The 17,937-nt window shown below is 37.7% G+C and overlaps 1 protein-coding gene across 1 annotated transcript; it reads left to right on the top strand.

The window, feature by feature from the left end:
• The first annotated feature begins 9,413 nt into the window (after window positions 1-9,413).
• On the top strand, window positions 9,414-16,013 carry LOC128235632 (uncharacterized). Its single transcript, XM_052950436.1, has 4 exons — window positions 9,414-10,599; window positions 11,533-11,931; window positions 12,872-13,170; window positions 15,951-16,013. The coding sequence occupies exons 1-4, from the start codon at window positions 9,549-9,551 to the stop codon at window positions 16,011-16,013; spliced, it is 1,812 nt and encodes a 603-aa protein (XP_052806396.1). The 5' UTR covers window positions 9,414-9,548.
• Window positions 16,014-17,937: the final 1,924 nt, after the last annotated feature.

Below are 17,937 nucleotides of genomic sequence, written 5' to 3'. Positions count from 1 at the left end.
GTGTTATATGTTGTCCGCGTCACGTGTATATGTTGTAAACCTCATGAATGATATATTGTCCGCGTCATGTGTTATATGCTGTAAGCTTCATGTGTTATATATTGTAAACCTCATATGTTATATGTTGTCCGCTTCATGTGTTATATATTGTAAACCTCATGAATTATATGTTGTCCGCTTCATGTGTTATATATTGTAAACCTCATGTGTTATATGTTGTCCGCTTTATGTGTTATATGCTGTAAGCCTCATGTATTATATGCTGTAAGCCTCATGTGTTATATATTGTCTGCGTTATGTGTTATATGCTATAAGGGTCATGTGTTATATGCTGTAAGCCTCATGTATTATATGTTGTCAGCGGCATTTTTTATATGCTATCAGCGTCTTGTGTTATATATTGTCCGCGCGATGTGTTATATGTTATATATTGTCCGCGTCATGTGTTATATGCTGTAAGCCTCATATGTTATATATTGCCTGCGTCATGTGTTTTATGCTGTAAGCTTTATGTATTATATTCTTTTGTAATTGGTGCATCATTTTCTCGGCGATTGATGACCATTGGCTATTTTATGTTTTCATAGCAACCATGGATTTCGTACCCAGATATATTTTGACTGCATTAATAATCTATGTTTAAAACGGCCAAATGTATTAAAAATACAAAAACGATTCATTAGTTTTATCTTATTTTTTGTCCCTTAAATATTTTGTGTATTTAGATTATAAGGTAGTTGTAATATTGATAAGTTCATTTAGCACGTTATTTGAATAATGTTCTTTCGTAACGACGTCAAATTTAGTATTCAAAATGCGCAATACATGGTCTCACTTGTAAACGCATATCTTACGAATTTAAGTGATATCATCATGAAATTTGCAGATTTATTTCCTGATATACCACTTCATTCAAATACCTTATATAATTATAATAACAAATATATGTCCGAAGGCCCAAAAACACGCGATGCGGCTCAAATGTTGTAAGCCTCATGTGTTATATGTTGTCATTGCCATGTGTTATATGCTGTCAGTGCCATGTGTTATATATTGTCATTGCCATGTGTTATATGTTGTCATTGCCATGTGTTATATGTTGTCAGCGTCATGTGTTATATTTTGTCAGCATCACGTGTTATATGATGTAAGCCTCATTTGTAATATGTTGTCAGCGTTATATGTTACATTCTGTAAGCCTCACGTGTTATATGTTGTCAGAGTCATGTATTATATGTTGTCAGCGTCATGTGTTACATTTTGTAAACGTCATGTTTATATTCTCTAAGCCTCATGTGTTATATGTTGTCAGCATCATGTGGTATAAGCTGTTAGTGTCATGTGTTAATTATTGCCAGTGTCATGTGTTATACGTTGTCAGCGTTATGTGTTATACATTGTCAGCGTTATGTGTTATTTGTTGTCAGCCTCATGTGTTATATGTTGTAAGCGTCATGTGTTATATTTTGTCAGCGTCATGTGTTATATATTGTCCACGTCATGTGTTATATGTAATCAACGTCATGTGTTATACGTTGTCAGCCGCATGTGCTATATGTTGAAAGCCTCATGTGGTAGAAGTTGTCAGCGTCATGTGTTATGTATGGTCAGCCTCATGTGTTATATGTTGTCAGCGTCATGTGTTATATATTGTCCACGTCATGTGTTATGTGTAATCAACGTCATGTGTTATATGTTGTAAGACTCTCATGTTATATGTTGCCCGTGTCATGTGTTATATGTTTTCCGCGTCATGTGTTATATATTGTCTCCGTTATGTGTTATGTGTTTTCCGCGTCATGTGTTATGTGTAAGACATCGTCCGCGTCATGTGTTATATGTTGTCAGCATCATGTGTTATATATCGTCCGCGTCATGTGTTATGATTTATATATTTTCCACGTTATGTCTTATTGGTAGGGTGACTTTCAGCACTTTTGAAAACAGGGACCCGGACCCCCCTTTGCTACATTTCATGTTATATACCAAAATAAAAGGGAAATTTATCAGACTGCCGGCATAAATTGGCATAAATGGCGGCGAGCCGAGAAAATCAAAGATGGCCGACAAAGATGGCCGCCAAAATCTGAAAATCAGCTATGCTCTTTTTTGCCTTGTTAATAGAACTTTTATCTTAGTTTTACATATTTTTCCATCTCATTTGCAAGAATATAGATGCTTTATGTCTTTTCAGGATGTAACTTGGTAAAAATATTAAAGATTTACAATTTTTTCATTATAAATAGTGAAAATTTTGCCAGAAGTTTGCATATGAGGGTACTATTTTAATTTGTATCTTTTTATTTATTGCACCCATTACCTATTTCTTAGATTAAAAGATAACTATAAACAGTTATACATACTTTACAAATTTGTTTCCATCTATCACCAAGTCATAAATTGTCAAAAGCTGTTTTTGGGTGGGTGGGGTAAATTGAAGTGGTTTAAAATTCGGACCAGGTCAGGATTTAGTTCAGAATATACTAGAGAGAACAGACTGTTAAGTTGCAAAACTGCAATCTATAATTATGTTTGATCAAAGCATATTAATTTAAGGATTTTATAAATTAAAAGCCATTTATACAGGTAGGATCATGTCAAGGGATACAATTTACATCAGCATCGTGGAAGTGTTTTCGGCGGAAAAATTTAAAAACATGTAAACAAAGGCCTTTTTTCAACATTTGATACTAAAGTGAGTATAATTATAATGAATATTAAAAATTTATTCCTTCTTAAACATAGTAAGTGTGTTTTGTCATGTATAAAATGTTAAAATATTTAAGAGATGGATGGATTGTTTATTTATGTGATCAGAAAGTTGAATTGAGAGTGTCCTAGACTATTTGGTTTGATAATTTGCAATAATGTTATGAGTGAAAATGGTTCAAAAACATGTGATTACACGTATGTTCACTATAAGACAGCCGAATAAGTATAAATATTACAATATATGCTTGAAATGCAAATAAATCTATTTTATATATGAAAAACGGTACAACTGTAAATTATATCCCTTCAAATATAGTTGATGTAGCTGAATTAGGCTAACCAGAAAGCCAGTCTACAAAGATCATTCGCTTGCAGGAAAGTATGTACCACAGGAGCAGGAGCAACCTGGTCCACATGTGTGATGACCAAGCTTTCAAGCCACCACCATGGACTGTAATTCAGACAAATGTCCAGGAGGACACATTAGTTCAAACATCAGACATTGTTTTTAACCCAATCATATTAGCTCCCCCTTCTGATCTTAACACTGTGTATACCACATTAGTCCGTACAAAAGAACAGATGGTTGCTTTGGGACAACATATTTGTCCAATTGTGTTTGATATGGCTTATTGACAAAGGCCCTTGAAATTGTCTGGGCCTACCCGAGTGAGTTTGAGGGCGTTATACCTGTGGAAGGTGGCATGGTTCCCAAGTACTTTCTGTTAGGAGAACGTGTATACTCTGTAATGCATGCTTGTATAAGGAACCATTGTAGTAATCTTAACTTTGACCTCTATAATAACCATTTGCTTAATAGCACTAGATGCCAGTGTGGTTACCCAGTTGAAGATGCAAAGCATTATTTCTTTAGATGTAATCTATATACTCAGGAACGTATATCCATGTTTCGTGGAACACGTGCATTTCAACCACTTAGCTCTTTAAACGGTTTACGGATTAGCCCCTTCTTTAAATATAACTGAACCAGGTTGTTTTATTGAACAGTTTACCACATATCACCTGTGTAGCAGTGAGTCAGAATGCTTCTTCTTTTCATCTTTCTTCCTGTCTTTTACTAACATTTCTTCCACTTATCCATTTCCTTACCTTTTTCTTATCTTATTTATATTTCTCGCCAAATACTTATCAAGTTTATGTGCTCATGGGGAAGACGATACTAATGTTGTTAGAACTTGTGTCCAACCCATTTGCTTTTTGTATATTCTATATTATTGTTGTAAATACCGATTATGTTGAAAGAAAAAAGGCAATAAAATATGTTTAAATCGAAGGTGGCATGAATTTCATGATGAGTATTTTTGGTGGGATAGGGCACATTTATGGTGATGCGGGGTTAAAACAGTTGATGGTAGAGTCTGATGTTTCTGCAAAGTTGACAGCTGATCATATATTGCCTGGCAAAGACTTTGACCGAGCTTTGCGGGCTATTCTCATGATTGATGAAGTGTTGAACAACAGATTTCTCTTTCAGCTAAGAGCATGGGCTGAACAAAACAAAAAATTGTTTCCTCACAATCTTTTTCAGATGGTTGAAACAAAGATCTGACTCTGATAGCAATGAATTTGATAGCATTTCAGGATTGATCGTTTCTGAGATGATTCCTCTTACTGAGTTATTCAGATCTGAGGAAAGATCAATGTCACCATTATCAAATTTTGGGATGACTATCTCACTAAGGTATCATTGCCTATCAAAGTGTATCCATCTCCCTCGAGACATGATATTTGGAGTGCTCACCAGGATGCCAAACGAATGCTTTTGCCTTTTTTGTTTGCCTCAAATAGATCTATCTATTTCAGGTTCATGACATACATGGTGTTGAAGATGAATCGAATTCCTGATCACCTGACAGAGAATTTCGATAAAGGTCAGTTTGTTGCTAAACTGACAAAAGGCACGTTCAATGCCGTCTGGACAGATTATGTGCTTGAAGTCACAGAAAATAAGGCACTCAAATCCTCTCGTGGTATTATAGGGTTAACAAACAATGACAGTGCATTAACACGGTGGTTTTTATCGAGACCGTTAACCGCAAAGTATGCCATAGCATGCCATAGCATTTGCAAACCGCAGACAGACCACATCAACAAAACATCACACAGACACTCCATTCCATACAAATGCATACAATAGTGCAGTTAGTCAGATGTTGTCCCTTTTTGAGAATGAATCATTTATAGATCCGTTTTCTCTTTCGTCTCCCCTGAAAAGCTAGTAAACATTGTTACAGGAGTAGCAGCCCTGCTTGAGGTGGAGGAGAGCCTTTTTAATTGTCATGATACAGGCAAACGATTGTTGCAAACCCTTGTTAGTGAGAGGTTCATAGTTGAAGAAGACCAGTCAACAAAAAAGTCATTCTTTGATCCAATGGCACGGGTTAAAATAAAAACCATGGCTCTGTCTAAGTCTGTTGTTCGAACGACCACAAAATCTGTTCAGATGAATGGTGAGGAGATGTATTCGGCTTTTAGCCATTAATACAATCGGAAAGGTGTCTTTGCAACGGTTTTTATCATTTGAAAATGCCCCAGTACCTCTTAGTTTGTTCACTGATGAAGGTTCCATAACAATGACAAAGAAATCCGACTTCCTAGACAAAATTGAAGGTCTTGTTAAAGATGAGGTTATTTACAGTATCCCAGCTGCTTCTGATTGTATTGTCTTTGATGGGATGGCTATTGTCCAAATGCTTCAACCTTCATCAAATAGACAAATCACTTACTCGGAAATGGCTTCAGAGTTTTGGAGACGTGTATTAGCCAGCAGTTATGGTATCAAACACATCCATGTGGTTTTCGATAGGTATATGACTAACAGTTTGAAGGCCCAAACGCGCCAAAAACGGGGTGAAACTCTTTCCCATGCGCCAGTTACAATTCAACCAAATATGCAGATCAGGGACTGGAAACCAGCACTAAGAGTAAAGGTGAGTTGACTAAACTTTATACAGAACACCTTGCATTGCATGCCCATGATATTCTTGTCAATGGTGAGACATTGTTTGTTGCTGGTGGTATGGTTACAAAGGCTTTAAAAGTCACGGGTCTGTCAGTAGCATTTGTTGGTGGCCTAACATCCGACCAGGAGGAAGCAGATGTTCGACTGATATTTCATGTTGCACATGCATCTGATTTAGGTGCAAATACAATTGTTGTTGCTAGGCCGGACACCGACGTGTTTGTTCTCCTTGTACATCATTTTGATCAGTTGAGAGTTGAAAATATATTTTTCAAAACGGGTCGTAAAGTGGCGTATTCTGATCGAACAAGGTATATTCCAGTTCATTCCGCAGTTGAATTTCTTCAGCCAGAAGTTACACAAATATTGTTACCGGTATTTTGTATCACAGGCTGTGATACATGTTCTTCATTATTTGGTACTGGTAAAAAGAGAGCTTTCCAAGTCATGACCAAATCGGCAGAGCAAGTCAGTGATTTTGCAGACCTTGGGGCTCAGTCCACACTTTTACCTCAGACAAAGGCAGCAGCTGTTGTTTTTGTTGGCTTGTTGTATGGTCAAAACAATTGTAAATCACTGAATGTTTTAAGAACAAATCTTGTTCTTGCAAAAACAAAAGTAAAACCAAGGAAACTTCCTCCAACCAATGACAGTTTCATGCTCCTCTTGCTTCGATGTATGTACCAATTGTTGATCTGGAGAGGTGCATTATCCCCAACACCATTGGCTAATCCAGTGGACTATGGTTATACTTTTGATCCACATTCAGGATTTTTTATTCCTCAGATGATGACACAGACTGCAGCTGCCCCTGAATTGCTAAGTGATTTGGTTTGTAGTTGCTGTAATTCATGCAAAGATGATTGTGTTTGTTGTTCAAATGAGCAACCTTGTACCGAAGCATATGATTGTAAGGGATGCTTGACAAACACAAGTTCATGTCAGAACTTGTTTACTGAACTTGCAGATGTTGAGTTAGAAGATTGCTAAATTAGCTTTATGATTTTATTAGTTCCCAGAAGTGTTATTAAGATGCACTTGTATATACTCATATGCAAAATGGTAAAAATTATTTGTATGTGCCTACTGTTATTTTGTCAAAGATATCAAATATTAGCAACCATCTTGGAAGTCATTATGTTATCCATTATTGATTTAATGAAGTTAATTCATTTTGAAAAATGATATACTTGTTTAAATATCACTATTTTGTTATTTGTTCATTAATAAACTTTCATCTACTTATACACTTTTTAATACTATTATAAATATAATCATGAAAATTGTCCATGTTGCCGGGAATCCAACCTAAAGGTCAGTCATCTTGGATAATTTTAGCTCGCCACTGTTTATGCAAATTTATGCTTTTACCCTGATAATCATGCTTTGATACAACATAATTGCTGGTGTCAGTTGCATGCAACCAAGCAGTTTTTTTCCTCACAATGGAACTTTAAGAAAATTCTCAAGTTTTGGTCCGGTTTTCAGAACCGCTTCGATTTACCTCACCCACCTGAAGCAGCTTTTGGTTGGATAAAAATTGGTTTAAACTCATATAAAAACATATTTATTTATGTATAAGTATTTAAAGTTATCTTATAATACAAGAAAAGGTTACTGGATGCAATTATTCAAAAGATATATGTTAGAATTCCACACTCCCTTGCAAAATTTGGGCATTTTTTTATATATTTTTTTGTATAAAAGTTATATTTTCCCCTTTTCCCCCCTATGTCATCACTAAAAAGCATAAACTGTGATCATTCTTACAGTTTAGGTGAAATATAATGTTAAAACGAGATGAAAAGGTCGATTGACAAGGCAAAAAAATGCAAATTTGATTTTGGCGCCAATCTTTGTCGGCCATCTTTGATTTTCTCGGCTCGCCGCCATTTATGCCAATTTATGCCGGCAGTGTGATAAACGTCAGACCTTCCCGGTCATTTTGGTATATAACATGAAATGTAGCAAAGGGGGGTCCGGGTTACCCCTTTTAATAGTGGCCTTTTGAGCTGAAAGTCACCCCACCATATATGCCTCATGTGCTATGTGTTGTCAGTGTCATGTGTTATATGTTGTCAGCGGCATGTGTTATATGTTGCCAGCGGCATGTGTATATGTTGTATATGTTGTCAGTGTCATGTGTTATATGTTGTCAGCGGCATGTGTTATACGTTGTCAGCGTCATGTGTTATATGTTGTCAGCGTCATGTGGTATATGAAGTCATCTGCATGTGTTATACGTTGTCAGCGTCATGTGTTATATGTTGTCAGCGTCATGTGTTGTATGTTGTCAGCGGCATGTGATATATGTTGTCAGCGTCATGTGTTATATGTTGTCAGCGTCATGTGTTATATGTTGTCAACGGCATGTGTTATCGGTTGTCACCGTCATGTCCTATATGTTGTCAACGGCATGTGTTATATGTTGTCAATGTCATGTGTTATATGTTGTCAGCGTCATATGTTATATGTTGTCAACGGCATGTGGTATATGTTGTCAGCGTCATGTCCTATATGTTGTCAACGGCATGTGTTATATGTTGTCAATGTCATGTGTTATATGTTGTCAGCGTCATGTGCTATATGTTGTCAACGTCATGTGTTATATGTTGTCAGCGTCATGTGGTATATGTAGTCATCTGCATGTGTTATATGTTGTCAATGTCATGTGTTATATGTTTTCACCGCCATGTGTTATATTATTATATTGTCCACGTCATGTGGTAAATGTTGTCATCGTCATGAGGTATATTATTGTAATTTATTATTTGCCTATCAAATTCCTTTTCCATATCCAACAGTGAAAATAAAGCACGCCGCATTGCAAAATCCGTATCACCATACTGTTGTTTTCTGATTCCGTATCATGCGAGTACCGTGTGTAATCTCGGAATTACTTTCCCGTTGCTGAAATAGCGTAACCAAAACAAAATTGGTAAAGCTTGTCAACTTTTATATAAAATACATAAAATAACTTAACTTTACTCACCCTCCAGAAGCATGTAATATTCAGGAACATGATTATCATGTTCTTCAAAAAACCATGAGGATAAGCACGAAGCAGAGAACACTTCCAATCTATCATGACAGCTACTTCTTTAAACTTTTTGTTTGCTATTTCAAAGTTCATAAATTGTTGCATTATCCATGCTTATTATCATAAAAATATGAACAGCTCGCCAATACAAAGAAGAAGGCGAATTCGCGTCGTCGATAGAAATAGCGATTGACTCACGAACTTCCCTCAATTCTGAATAGTAAGATCGTCAAAATATCCCACGAATATTTACTTTGTTAAAAATGGCCGCGTTACGTCTACAGGAAATGACGATTAGTTTATTCTTGTAAAATAAGTACCGTTTTTTGTTTTTTTTATGCTGTGACATTTAAAATCGTATTAGTAATTAGTTAATTTTGCTTAAACATAACATATATTGTCCTGATTTCGCTCAATAAAGTTAGTTCTGTAACTTCTTACTTCGTTTCGCTTTAGTAGCCTCGCTTGACTTCATTACACAAAACTACGTAACACATTCGAATTCATACCCGCATTTGACAGATTGCGGTGCATCACGTCTCGTTCGGTGAGTCATAATGTATCCGTCTCGACCTGCGGTCTCTACGGATACGTGTTTACATACCGAACTAGACTTACTAGTTCTGTGCGTTACGTAGTATAGCGCAGAACTTTTGTCTTAACATTTTGGCGCGCAAATATTAGTGCGCGGTTTAATCGGGTGTAAAAGTCAGGTGACCAATGGCTATTGGTCGGCGGTTTAGGCGGGATAATGGTCGTGGCGATTAGTTCTATGCTCGACAGCGATCTGAACGGTCAACTTTTGCTTGAAACATGGCGACGTCCGAAATGTCAGATGTTATGGACAAAAGGATTGAACAAAAAATCATGGAAGTGATGAGGACAAACAACCAGGAGTTACTCGGAAGCATCAGCGGGATGATATCTAAGATAAGTGATAAACCCTCGTCTTTACTTGACATTCCTAAATTTAAAAGGAAAAGTAACGAGGAGCAGTACAAGATTAATTCTAGGGTATTAGAGAAAATTGAAACGGCAGGGTCGCACGTACAGGCGCAAAATTTAACCGCCGCACACGAGGCTATTGTTCAAGCTACTGAATTGCTGAAACACCGCCAGAAACTGGTGCTTTTGGCCGACACGTCCGAGTTGGGTTGGCGTGTTGTTTCGGAGTACGAGGCCAATCCCATTGCAGACGACAGCGATGACGAGAAGCGCATATACAAGGCCGAAGCTCGAGCCAGTAGGAAGGCCAAGTCGGACAAGAAGCGGCCGCGTAAGAACTGGCCGTATCGCCGACCGGAACAGCAGCCGGGATTACAACAGGCGTTGCACATCGCACAGACGAGCAGGCAGCGTCCCGGATTGTGTTTCATGTGTGGGAAATCTGGCCATTGGAAAATGGAGTGCCCGCAGAACACAAGCCAGCAGAATAACAAGATAAGTAGTTTTATGAATTGCTTGGTTACTGACGTAAAAGATTCAGGTACGAATCATCCGGAACCTACTCAAGCGGAAGTGGAGAGGCAAGTAAGTCCTTCTATAGACATCAACCCTTTAAAAGAAGATAGGGTGGAACCTAGCATAAATGACGTAACTCCAGTCGGTAGTTTAAAGAAACACCTAAGTAAGTGGTCGGAAACGTCCGACAATCAATACATTTTAGATGTGGTTGCCAATGGTTATAAGTTACCATTTAAGGTGATTCCAGAGAGAATCGAGATGAGAAATAATAAGTCTGCAAGGGCTAATCCCAGTTTTGTAGAGGGAGAAATTGCTTCCCTGGTTAGAAAGGGTGTCGTTTCAGAGGTTAAGGAGAAACCTCATATAGTGAATCCTCTTACAGTAGCGTATAATAGAAATGGTAAGCCTAGACTCGTCTTAGACTGTAGACACATTAATAAATGTTTGCATCTGTTTCGAATGAAATACGAGGACATTAAAGTTGCAGAAACATTATTTGAAAAAGGCACATACATATTCACATTTGATTTAAAAAGCGCCTATCACCATATCGATATTTTCCCAGATCATTGTATATATCTCGGATTTTGTTGGGAGGATAAATGGTATGTATATAAATCTTTGCCATTCGGTATTTCCACCGCTGGGTTTATTTTTAGTAAAACTTTAAGGGTGTTGGTCAAATATTGGAGATCTCTAGGTCACAAGATTATTATGTTCCTTGATGACGGCATAGGCGGCCACATTCACCGAACAAAAGCATTGTTAGCAAGTTCATTCATTCACCAGTCAGTAAGGGAATTTGTTTTTTTGTTGGCAGAAGACAAATGCAGTTGGTACCCGAAACGCATCGGTAACTGGTTAGGTCACACGCTAGACTATGAATCAAATAGAATTTTCATTTCTTGTGAACGGATAGATAGGCTAGAAATAGCGATAGACTCTATAAAGTTTCAGCTCGCATGCGATAAGCTGGATCTGGTCAGAGTGCGTTTTTTAGCAGGTATCGTTGGCCAAATTGTTTCATTACAAAGTGTGCTTGGTAAGATCGTTTGTAGAATGACCAGATATTTGTATCGTTGTATTGATAGTAGAGCTAGTTGGAATGCTCCAGTCAAGGTAAACGAAAACGCCATAAATGAATTGACGTTTTGGCGGGAAAATGTAAGACGATTAAACATAGAAGGCAAGTCTTTGGTATATGACAAAACCACTGAGTTTAGTCTTTGGTCAGACGCAAGCAGTTTGGGCTACGGCGGATTCGTGATTAGTGAAGTAGTTTCTGGTAAGGGTTCACGGGTAGATTTCTATCATGATGGTAATCGTACCTCAGGTTTACTAGTTGATGTGGTAGTGACGTCATCAGATGACGAAACGGATTGCAGCTCACGCACAGACTGGGTTTGCGATGGTTTGCTCTCGGAAAAGAGGTATTTTCAGAATAATTGCTTAGTTTATTCGAACATAGCCCCAGGAAATGGGCAGGTGCGCTCAGAAAGCGCGAGACCGGTTGAGTCTCAGAGGTATGCTCCCGGAAGTGGGCAGGTGCGCTCAGATAGCGCGAGATCGGTTGAGTCTCAGAGATATGCTCCCGGAAGTGGGCAGGTGCGCTCAGATAGCGCGAGGCCGGTCGAGTCTCAGAGGTATGCTCCCGGAAGTGAGTATGTTCGCTATGTTAGCGAGAGACGGTTTCCGTCTCAAAGACATGTTCCCATATTCGAGGCTCCCGAATGTGAGTCTAAATGTTTAGATTTATCGCAAATGAATACACACATTAAAGTTCCTGACGTAGCAGAAAATTCAAAAGTACACGGAACTTGGTCTGATGCAGAGAAGGTAAAAAGTTCTACCTGGCGGGAATTGGAAGCTGTACGCCGAATTATGCTTAGTAATCTGCACAATTTTGTGGGTAAAAATGTTCTGGTTTACACAGATAACAAAAATGTAAAGTACATTCTGATTTCAGGAAGCAATAAAGACGATTTACACGAATTATGTCTTGATATTCATCGTATATGCGATGTTAACCACATCATTTTGTTTGTAGAATGGATTCCGAGGAAGGATAACGCAGAAGCTGATCATTTAAGCAGATGCTTAGATTCAGATGATTGGTCAATAAGTGATAATGATTTTAAAATTTTAGACACAAAATGGGGACCATTTACAGTTGATAGATTTGCGTCACATTATAACAATAAATGTGATCGTTTCAATTCAAGGTGGTGGGTACCAGGTACGGAAGCCATAGATTGCTTTACGCAAAGCTGGGTAGGAGAGATGAATTGGATTGTTCCACCGCCGAATCGTATCGTTGAATGTTTAAACAAGATGGTTGCTGAAAAATGCAGAGGAACAATGGTTGTTCCTAGGTGGATATCGGCTCCATTTTGGCCGTTACTCACTATTGGGAAACATGGTTTTAAAAGTTTTGTAAAAGATGTTTATGAATTTCCCCTTACAGGCGCAGTCTTACAGGGAAAAGGGAAAAACGGGATATTTATGCACGATCCTTTGAGTTTCAGATTATTGGCGCTAAATTGTGATATGCTTGACGTTTAGAAGAAACGTCATGATTACGGTTTTACAGGTACAGACTGACGTACGCGTATCTAAATCATAAGCGAATACGGAACACGTACATGTTGTATCATGATATATACGTATTGCAGGTATTGGCTTGAGACAAACGCTAAAACGAAAGTTCGAGGAAGCCGGGGCGATTATTGACAATTCTGAACATGTGGTCGACAGAATGGCAAGCCACCTTTTAGCTGCTAGGGCGGACAACACCGTTTTGAAATATCACCACCAAGCAAAGGGATTTATAGACTTTTGTATAGAGAAAGGATTCGAATATAGACCAGCGCATTCCATTCATATTGCAATGTATTTATCATCATTGATAGACAATAACAAATCTGCCAGTGTTATTTCGGCAGTGTTTTATGCCATCAAGTGGTACCACTCTGTAAATGATTTTACAGATCCAACCGAGAATAGTGTAGTAAAATCAATGCTTGAATGTGCAAAGCGTTTAAACTCAAAACCCATTAAGAAAAAAGACGTTGTAAATTCTGAGCATTTGATAAAGCTTTGTGACATGTTTATTGGATCAACGGATGTGATAGTTCTACAGGATCTCGCAATGATTCTTCTCTCTTATGCTGGATTTTTACGTTTTGATGAGTTTAGTACACTGACTTGTAATGACGTTAAATTTGAAAGTGAACACTTAGTTATTAACATAAAGAAGAGCAAAACAGACATTTATCGTGGGGGAAAAGAGGTTTTAATTGCAAAGGGTTCGACATCGGCTTGTCCAGTTTTTATGTTGGAGCGTTACATGAAATGCGCCGGGCTAGTAATCGGTTCAGATATGTTTTTATTCAGGCCAGCATGCAGATCAGGCAAAAAATGTTTTTTGTTAAAAAAGAACAAAAATATCAGTTATACCCGCGCTAGAGAATGCATAGTTTCAAAGTTACAATTAGTCGCTCCAACATTAAACTTGGGGACTCATTCTTTAAGAGCAAGTGGAGCTACTGTAGCAGCAAATGCTGACGGAGTTTCAGACCGGTGTTTAAAGAGACACGGTCGATGGAAGACAGATACGGCCAAAGACGGCTATGTTGATGATTGTCTAGAGAAAAAATTGTTCATCACAAAACAACTTAAATTATGAATGTTTCACGATTTGAATTTGATTGCCGACTTCACTAACATTTGTAAATTCTATCGCATGTCCTGCCCCGGCAAAGGTGTTTGTTATTTGTAAAAGAAGTGTTCAGACTTACTAGTTCTGTGCGTTACGTAGTATAGCGCAGAACTTTTGTCTTAACATTTTGGCGCGCAAATATTAGTGCGCGGTTTAATCGGGTGTAAAAGTCAGGTGACCAATGGCTATTGGTCGGCGGTTTAGGCGGGATAATGGTCGTGGCGATTAGTTCTATGCTCGACAGCGATCTGAACGGTCAACTTTTCAGGCAATCAGGTTCAAATTTTATGTTGTTTTACAATATTAGATATGATTTTGTAAGAGAAATGTACAGATATATGGCAATGTTGTCTTAAAGCATGACACAATAATACTCGCATATTGTATGTGGTATGTTAAGTATATTATTTCGCAAGTCTTAAGATATAGTGGGAACAGTTTTCCAGAGCATTTTACACTCTATTGTTGGGGCGAAGTTTATCTCTGGTTTTTAATCTGACCCATGATATCTTTTCATATAGTTTGTTGTTTAACAGAACGCTGTAATTGTACGCAAATATTTCGTAGAAAACGATTTGATCAGATGTATATTATTGTAACGATGTTGTACGTACTATACCAGTGAACTGCTCACGCTGTTTCAAGCAATAAATCGCATGTCCTGCCCCGGCAAAGGTGTTTGTTATTTGTAAAAGAAGTGTTCAGACGTAATACAGGTCACCAGAAAAGCGTCCTATCATAATATCCCAATGTGCCCTATGTCAGCCGCATGTGTTATATGTTGTCAGCGTCATATGTTACATTATTTACATCACAATTTACTATATTGTCCACGTCATGTGGGATATATTGTCACCGTTATGTAAAGTAAAAGTAAAGTGTTTGTTTATTATAGTGTCACCCCTCTTAGTTAAGGGCCAGCCAGTTGGGCTTTGAGTTATGTGTTATATGTTTTTAGCGGCATGTGGCATATGTTGTCAGAGTCATGTGTTATGTGTTATATATTGTCTATGTCTTGTGTTATTTGTTGTCAATGTCGTGTTATATGTTTTTAGCGGCATGTGACATATGTTGTCAGCGTCGTGTGTTGTGTGTTATTTAGTGTCCATGTCATATGTTATTTCTTCTTGTTGTAATGGGCTATTTGTTGTCCGTGTCAAGTGTATTATATTGGCAGCGTCATGTATTATTATGTTGTCCGTGTCATGTGTTATATGTTGTCAGCGTCATGTTGTTTATATTGTCAGCGGCATTTGTTATATTATTATATTGTGACATCCGCGTCATGTGGTATATGTTATTAGCGTTATGTTATGTTTGTGGATACGTGCATGTGAAAGTATTGAACATTATATTGAGTAACTGAACTTATTACTAGACTTGCCGCTTATAATTGGCAGTCTTGCATGTGAAAATATTGAACATTATATTGAGGTACTGAACTATTAACTAGACTTGCCGCTTACAATTGGCAGTCTTGCATGTGAAAATATTGAACATTATATTGAGTGACTGAACTTATTACTAGACCTTCCGCTTATAATTGACAGTCTTGCATGTGTAAATATTAAACATTTACGGGAAAAGTTGCTTTTACATTATCTAAGTATGTGTTTGTATAAGAATAATAAAGTAATCTTAGATAGTGGGAATACATATATCAGTCATACATCTTGTCGTTGTCACAACACTGTTTAATGCCGTTCTACTTTGTCAGAAAATGACTGTAAATTGTTTAATTATTTAACCATTGTTGTGTATCGTCGTGTTACTGGCGTGAGTAAACACTAAATGTATTTGAAAGGTATAAAAAAACAATGTGTACGTTATTTAAGCTGACACGGTATAGTCAAGCGCCGAAAGACTCAAACATAACCCCTCAGCACCGCGTTGTCAGGAACGTGTGCAGATTGAAGAATGGAATAACACCAGTTCACCTCCGACGATAGACATCCCCGATCTCCTCCAGACACACAGATGTCTTGAGGTCCCCGTCCATACACTGGTCTAATAATGATCATGTCTTTTCGCAGACAACGGGCGTTGGCTGGCCCTATCCCTTGAGATCCTCTGACCAGTTCGGCTCAGACGGCTAAGCCACCCTGTAAATAATGAACATATATTCCGATATAAAAGTGTGCTAACTTTGTTTTCGATCTTTTTGTCTACTTTAAAATCATATTTAAAATAGTATTAACTTGATTAATAATAAGAAGAGACAATGTGTAAATTCAATAAAAAAAATGCATTACAAACCTTCAAGATCGTTGTTGGTACGGACGACCTGTCTGAAAACGGGCTCCCGTCCTCGCCTTCTCTGCCAGCTTAACAAATGCGCAGCGGATGTGACTTGGCCCCCCCACTCAGGATGTGCCGCCACACCGCCTGTGACCAACGGAAGGCGCACCCCTTCATCACTTTACCGGGTACAACCTCCCGAACGACTAACCAGACGGCTGAAAATATGCGTATTGAAGCATTTATCTAGTCCAATTGATTTGTGTATTAAACACACGAAACTGAAATATATACTAAACAAAACAGAATAAACACTATTCAGACTTATGAAATACACATCGTCTTCACATACATATTTTTTCTTATCATGATATATTAAATCCAGTCATACGGAGCGTCGACATAATAATTTAATACAACCAACCATCCTCGTCACACACGAATTCAGCAGAGATTTTTTTAGAAGCACCACCAGGGCCTTGCGCTTGATAAAAGTGAATATCATTTACAAATAAATCGTATTATGTGGAATAAATTAAAGAAACAGACTTGTTATGGTCAAAGGGAAGAAACACCAACAGTATACATATTTATACGACAAAGTAACTCCCCTTCTCACTCGGCATCAGCTGCTTGCTGAATGATTGTGACGCAGATAGTTTTATAAAACTATTCGAAACTGCCACTGGTAGAAGCAAGCCATAACAATGGTTTGCCATTCTTTGTACGGACAAACGTGGGTCACCAAACTTCTCAAATGATGTAACAGCGTATCTAGGGCTCAAATGTCACGGAGATATAAACCAAAATAAATACACAATTACTTTAATTTTGGACTTTGGTTCATGCTTGTCGAGCTGTCCCGTCAGCCAGTCGGGCAATCGAAACCTTTGGTTGACATCTTGGTCTTAAAATTGATTAGCAAGTACCCTGTGGTGCCTAAAATGACCAATTACATAGCTGTACTTTAACAATAACACATTTAATAGTTCGTTTATTCAATACTATAAATACGAGCAATTGACCTTTTGTTACACAGTATTTTAAAGATGTACATTGGAACTCAATAGGTACGTGGTACGCAGAAATGGTTGGTAGTATTCCGTACGCAGATCATCACAAACTTGAGCAGAATTTGTTAACAAGGAATTGCCGCATCAAATAGTGGAGTATTCGTTACACAGTGAGTGAAGGGGTTAAATTACACCCTATATTGTGCTAGGACTACAGTGTCTTTATGAGGGTGAAGCCTTCCTCCCTACCCTGCGTATCGAGTACTCCTTTGTTTCTTTGTAGTTCCTGCCTACCAAATAATACTGTAGTATTTTGAGAGTGTGTTGCGAATAATGCTAGTTTATGCGTACCGCGTACAGTTCTCTTGTGTAACGAGTATTTCAATTTAAAAGTTTATGAATACCGCCTACCGAAGGGGATATATATATATATATATATATATATATAAATATATATATCTGCTGTAAGGACAAGGCAGACTTGTCCCTTAATTAGTCAAAAGGCAGACATATACAAACAGTTTTGTTTTTCAGTTTGTTTCAGGGTTCAGTTTGATTTATACGTATGTATAAGGAAAACATCCAAATAATGGACGTTCGAAAGCTTTTTTTAGACATATTGAATGATAAAGAATTAGTAAAAGAACCAATAGTCTACATAGTCGTTTATATTAGTGTGAGTCAAAGTCCGTCTCACGCTCCAAGACTTTGGATCAAGCAATAATGTACTCAATAGGCGCGAGCACTCCTTGACAAACTTCAATTCAGC

This window comes from Mya arenaria, chromosome 5 (assembly GCF_026914265.1).
Source record: "Mya arenaria isolate MELC-2E11 chromosome 5, ASM2691426v1".
NCBI lineage: Eukaryota > Metazoa > Mollusca > Bivalvia > Myida > Myidae > Mya > Mya arenaria.
The sequence above is the reverse complement of the archived record's forward strand: the minus strand, read 5'-3'. Positions and strand labels throughout refer to the sequence as shown.

Bases quoted from the DNA above. Each gene is read 5' to 3' on its own strand.
- LOC128235632 (XM_052950436.1), top strand. From the start codon at position 9,549: ATGGCGACGTCCGAAATGTCAGATGTTATGGACAAAAGGATTGAACAA. The intron at 11,932-12,871 runs GTGAGTCTAAAT...TACGTATTGCAG, and splicing joins CATATTCGAGGCTCCCGAAT to GTATTGGCTTGAGACAAACG. The intron at 13,171-15,950 runs GTAAATGATTTT...GTCTTTTCGCAG, and splicing joins CCATCAAGTGGTACCACTCT to ACAACGGGCGTTGGCTGGCC.